General features: G+C 34.8%; 1 protein-coding gene across 1 annotated transcript in view; it reads left to right on the forward strand.

The window, feature by feature from the left end:
* The window catches only part of LOC115243788 (single Ig IL-1-related receptor-like), a 224776-nt gene that overhangs the window by 211762 nt on the left and 6547 nt on the right, over positions 1–6467 (forward strand). The window contains exon 6 of the mRNA XM_029821025.1: positions 418–555. Coding sequence (XP_029676885.1) covers positions 418–555 — 138 coding nt within the window. The remainder of the gene's footprint in view (positions 1–417; positions 556–6467) is intronic.

Below are 6467 nucleotides of genomic sequence, written 5' to 3' on the forward strand. Positions count from 1 at the left end.
ATTATAATAATTTTAATTTTATATTATAACAATTTTAATTATATTATAATTTGTAAGGGCATTATAAAAATTTCTTAAAACTGTTTTAAATCTTTGAATATGATATAAATAAATAAATTTGAATATAATATAAATCTTTGAATAAAATCCTCTTAATAGAAAGAAAAACTCCGAAAAAACTCGAATAATGGAGAAATGTTTTCGATGATTGTAAATTTAAATTATTGGAACTGAAAGATGATTAAAAATCTTTTTCTCTAAAAATCATTTGAAGAAGAATCGTTAAAAAGAGATCAATATCGCAAGAGTTCTTGAAAAAAGCCCACCTTACGTATCTAAGGATTTAATATCCTTTTATTACTTATCTAGATCCAAAAAATAAATGCGATCACGAATATGTATGATTGTATGTTGCAGACGGGAAGGAATGCGACGCTCTGGTGTGCTACCACGAGAAGGACTCGAGCCTGGTAATCGGTATCGTGATACCCACCCTGGAGTCTAGGCATCGATACAAGTGCACGGCGCTGGAGCTGTCACACCAGAATCACAATTGTGAGTTAAACCTCCCTTAGCTAATTAGCGACGAACAAACCCCTTATTCTCTTCTCGAATAATTACATAGTCGCGGTAGCAGACAGAATATCAGAGAATTGTCAGATATTTCGAGAAGGAGGCTACGGGCTTTCTTAAAAATAAACTTCCTTCGATCTTCTCTTCATCGACATCCTCAACGCTTTCGAAAAAAAAAAAAAATTTATTTATTTTATTTATTTATTTTTTCGCAAATTTTTCGAAATTCGAACTCAAAGGCACCGAAACGTCGGATATATTCCGTCTGCGACACCCGTTATGTACGATTCGGCGGGAGATTCTTATCGCGTTACATAAGAAACGAGACTCTTCTCCTTTAATAAAAACAAAGAAAGGACGGAGAGTGAAGAGGAAAAAAGGAGAAGCTACTCGCGCTCGATAGACTCCCTATGGAGTTTATTTTGCGGTGCGTCCCCCGCGGCGATGCGGCAAGTATATAAGCGCCCCGCAAAGGGTTGCGGAGTACGGGGGACGGGGGGGGGGAAGTAAATATTCAGTAGCAGGGCGAATGTGGGCCACGAATTGCTGCTATGGTCCGTTCGGCGATGACGACAACGACGACATGGATCGATAAACAATTTTACGGGGTGCAGCTTATGAATTAGGGCTGAATAAAGGCCACCACTCTCTCTCTCTCTCTCTCTCAGTTTGTGGTGTGATAGCGCGGAATTGGATTAGCTTTGTGGCGAATACACGTGGAGATCGATCGCGGTTTTGAGATAAACTAGGAATTAGAGGCGCGTAATAAGGACGGTGGCGCCTCCCCGGATGGTTTAATTGAGATCGCGGATGTAAATTAGATCGAAGCTCGAATGTGATATGCGAGGCGATGCGCGCGAGAGATGAGGATTGAATCCGTTATTTATGGAATCGAATTAAAGCTATAGAAGACCATATCGAATCGAGATTATACAAAATGCAGATAGTTTAAGTAAAAATGTAAAATTAAAAATGCAATATCTTGTTATTTCAATCCAGGTCAAGTCAAATTCAGAAATGAATCTAAAAAGATTGAAGTAATTATTCTAATATAGATATAATATTATCCTAATATTCTAATATATATAATATAATAATTAAAATAATTAAATTAATTGTTCTAATATAAATTTAGAAATTATTCTAACTAAAATTTTCGAAAATACATCACACAAATATGTTATTTTAATATATATTAAATCGACATATATATTAAAAATAAATTCCAGTATAAACCTGGAGTCTACTTTTCTCAAATTTCTGAAATTAATGGGAAACGTGAAGATACGTGATTACGTATATATCTTAAAAATTATAAAAGCTCTTTCATTTGGATCGAATTTTGCATAGAAATCACAGGAAACTAGTCATTGAACAAAATATATCGGACTGGTCTTTCTCTCTATCTCTCTCTCTCTCTCTTATCTTTTTGTTCCATCGCTCTCTACCAATCCAATTGCAGCACCGAAACTGCCGCAATGTGGCTAACAATGTAGGACAATTCTTTTTTTTTTTTATTTCTTTTTCGCTACTCACACGCGATGGTCGGGCGTCCATTTCACGGAGGTAGGCATTTGTCGGGGTAATTTATTTCACATCACAAAGAAGATTTGCACAACCGGGCGGGTGTCACGGAAGGAACCGCCGGTCGTCGTGGGATCCATGACGGGAGACACGCGGGGTTGGTCTTTGGCGGGCCGCGATATAACCGGAAGTAATGGGGGATCCTTCAGCGGGAATCGTGGGAATCACGGCGACTTGGCAACTTGGCAAATTGAATTAGAAAGTTCGCCGTTCTCTCGGCCGTGGAGTGTCTCGTTTGTCTCCGGCGGCACAACCGCGGTATCGAATTAGGTGCACGGAGACCCCAATATGTACTACCGCGCCATTTTCGGACCGAGAAGCTACCTTGAGATAGGCGAGGGTGTGGTGGACCCACGTAAACAGGAAGGACATAGGAACGGTTACGAAAATAATACCCTGGTAAGAAAATTTTACACACATACACTGCAAAAAATTTTTTAAAAATTCAGATACATATATTTTTGTCTAAATTTTCAGATCTGGGTATCTGAAAGAAATTTTAGACAATCTGTTTTAATTATCAGAGTCGTTTTTCTAGAAGTTCAGAAGAATGTGTCTGAAAATTGAAGTATGTCTGAAAATTCAGACAATGTATTTGCAAAAAAGCTGCAGGTACTTTGTCTGAAGTTTCAGTCAATTTTTTTACAGTGTATATATAATTGGTGAATAATAAAATAAACTGCGACAATTGTGGGCAGCTGCTCTGATAGTAAGGATTGGGAAATATAGAGTGTTTTTAATTGTGTAAAAGATCAATCTAGAGAGAGAGAGAGAGAAAGAGGGAAAATGCTACATTAACAAAAAACGCTAATGATTTAGACGATAATTATTATTTATTATACATGGATCTGTTTATTATTAAAAATATAAAAAGATATTTAGACGTAATAGATAACCGATTTTAAATAAAATATAGATTTATAATATTTTAGATAAATATTTTAGATAAAAAATAAATTATATATTTTATATAAATATTTTAGATAAAAAATAAATTATATAAAATAGCAAAAAAAAGAAAAACCGAACAGAAGAAATGAAAATTTTAAACTTTGTCTGTATTTCGCTCCTACTAGTAGCAAAATTGACAATAATAAAAATAATATGTATAATAATAATTTAAATAAATATTATTGATAAGAGATATGAAAAAATGTGGAAGTAATCTTGGATATTAAATATTCAGAAGCTGAAGAATATTGATCTGAGATGGATTTTATTAATTTTGAGGAGATTTGTATCGATAAAATAAAAGCAACACGAATAATGCAAAATAAAATAATAACCAGCCATTAGGAAAGAAAAAGAAAAGTTCAAAATAAATATTAAAAAATGTTAATTGTTATTTATTATATATCGAACAAATCTTGCCTTATTATCTTAAAAATGATTAGGCCCAAATACAAACAAAGTATTCTCTTTAATTGCTCGGCTTATTATTTCCTCCTAAATCGATCACTCGAAATGTATAAGATGCATTATGCGCGCTTCGTACATTTGTCAGATTCCGAGCATTTTGCTCCCAGACACATTAACATTATCGAGCTAATTAGCCGACCGACTCCGGCACGATATCTTACTATCCTAAGCCGATTGCTGAGCGAAATGGAGCGTATTTTATCCGTCTTCCGCTAAAGTGCACGGGCATTATGTAGCGTGTGTATTCGAATCAACTCGTATCTTTGATCACGCGTACACTACCTTTGGCACACCGTGTACTCCGTCGAGTAATTATACTATATATTCCGATTACGCGGCTTATGAGACTCCGCATCCGGTCTGCGCGTGATGGCCGCAGAAGTTGCTCCGGGGGAGGCTGGCGCGAGCGAAAGGAACTCGAGATTTAACGGAACTATGAACTTCGCAGCGGCAACGGGCTGCGGTTATTTGATAGTCAATGTGAACAAAGTTCGCTGTCAAAGCGATGCCGACGATCTCGCGTATCCGCAGGAGAGTTGTGAATTTTCTCCCGATTAAGGCAGAAAGTTACCCGCGAATGACGAGCCAATTGATTTTGACACAATTCATTAATCCCGACACTTAACGGGAGATCACTGTTGATCCGACAATTCAAACTTTTTTAAAATTTGGAATATGTTAGTAATATATATAAATTATAAATATATTAAATTATATATATTTATTTATAAACATATTAAACTATATATATTTAATTATAAATATATGTTTGATATCAAGTCTGCAATAATTTTTTGGTAAGACGCGTTAATTAAATAGAATTTCTATCAAATTATACACATATATTTTTAAGATGGTTAATCAGCTTCTCGGTCTAATTAAAATCATAATTTGCGAATTATTTTGTTGGCATCAATAAAAGATTGCAAATAATTTTATAAAGTCAGAATCATGCTTTAATAATTTTAACAAGGAGTTATTGAAAAGTAAATATCTTTCAGTTTTTCATCTTTAGTTCTAAAACTCAGCTGATTTCAACAAGAACAGAAATTCAAGATGTTTTTCTGTGAAAAAGAGAATTATTGTAGTTATCTTAACGAGAGTTGTAAATTTTCTTCCAAGGCGGAAAATTATCCGCGAATGGCGATGACGGGCCAATCGATTTTGACACAATTTATTAATTCCGATACTTAATGAGAGATCACTGTTGACCCGGAAATTTGAACTTTTATGAAATTCGGAATATGTTAGTAATATATACAAATGTTTAATATCGTTCAATCCTCGAATAACTTTTTGGTAAAATGCGTTAATTGAATGGAATTTCTATCAAATTATACACATATATTTTTAAGATAGTTAATCAGCTTCTCGGTCTAATTAAAATCATAATTTGCAAATTATTTTGTTGGCATCAATAAAAGATTGCAAATAATTTTATAAAGTCAGAATCATGCTTTAATAATTTTAACAAGGAGTTATTGAAAAGTAAATATCTTTCAGTTTTTCATCTTTAGTTCTAAAACTCAGCTGATTTCAACAAGAACAGAAATTCAAGATGTTTTTCTGTGAAAGAGAGAATTATTGTAGTTATCTTAACGAGAGTTGTAAATTTTCTTCCAAGGCGGAAAATTATCCGCGAATGGCGATGACGGGCCAATCGATTTTGACACAATTTATTAATTCCGATACTTAATGAGAGATCACTGTTGACCCGGAAATTTGAACTTTTATGAAATTCGGAATATGTTAGTAATATATACAAATGTTTAATATCGTTCAATCCTCGAATAACTTTTTGGTAAAATGCGTTAATTGAATGGAATTTCTATCAAATTATACACATATATTTTTAAGATAGTTAATCAGCTTCTCGGTCTAATTAAAATCATAATTTGCGAATTATTTTGTTCGGAAATAATTTTATAAAATCAGAATCATGCTTTAATAGTTTTAGCAAGGAGTTATTGAAAAGTAAACATCTTTCAATTTTTCACCTTTATTTCAACAAGAACAGAAATTCAAGATGTTTTTCTGTGAAAGAGAGAATTATTATAATTATCTTAATGACAAAAATTACTTATATATTGACGCAAAATCAAAATTATCTCTTTTTCAAACATTAAAACGTCTCTTCCTAAATCTTACAGAAGATATGTTTTTTTCGAAACTTAAGCCATCCTCGATAACTCTTTATCGAAACACCTAGAAGAGGGATACTATTTTCTCGACATTCTCCGACTTAATAGTGATTTTAATCAAACTCCGTCACATTTTCATACACATACATGCACGCATACACACACACATACACATTCAGCACATTCTGGATCACCGTTCCATTCTAAGTTAACGAAGTTTTCTCTGGAAACAACGGAGCGTAACGCCGGCATCTATTCGGTCGATCAGTTTTTGCCAAGCTCTCGCCTGCATCAAGGTTGCTGGTATATACACGGTGGCGCGAGGTAAAACTCATACATTACCAGAGAGTCGGCGGAGAAGGGGAGAAAGGGGGAGGGGGAGGGTGCAGCTTTTTATTGCTCGCACCATAACGTCGGTTTGCTTTCACTTTATCGTCCGTGAAATCCACAGCCGTCCGCTCTGCCGGCGGACAATATTTTCAGAGTGCCTCGAAAAAGCGAGAGCGTACGTGCAAAATTCAGCACTCTGCCGGAGAGTTGACTCTGTAATCGGACCTGGAATATACGTTTAAAAAAAAAAAAAAAAAAAAACCCCCAAAATAAAAAAAAGACCGCGCGAGCTTACACCTCTCAAAAACGCTCGTGCAATCGCGATGATATCTTTTTCTTTCTTTCTCTCTCACTCACTCTCTCGCTCGCTCTTTCTCTCTCTCTCTCTCTCTCTCTCTCTCTCTCTCTCTCTCTCTCTCT

The sequence above is a fragment of the Formica exsecta genome, unplaced genomic scaffold, assembly GCF_003651465.1.
Source record: "Formica exsecta isolate Colony F162 unplaced genomic scaffold, ASM365146v1 scaffold120, whole genome shotgun sequence".
NCBI classification, from domain to species: domain Eukaryota; kingdom Metazoa; phylum Arthropoda; class Insecta; order Hymenoptera; family Formicidae; genus Formica; species Formica exsecta.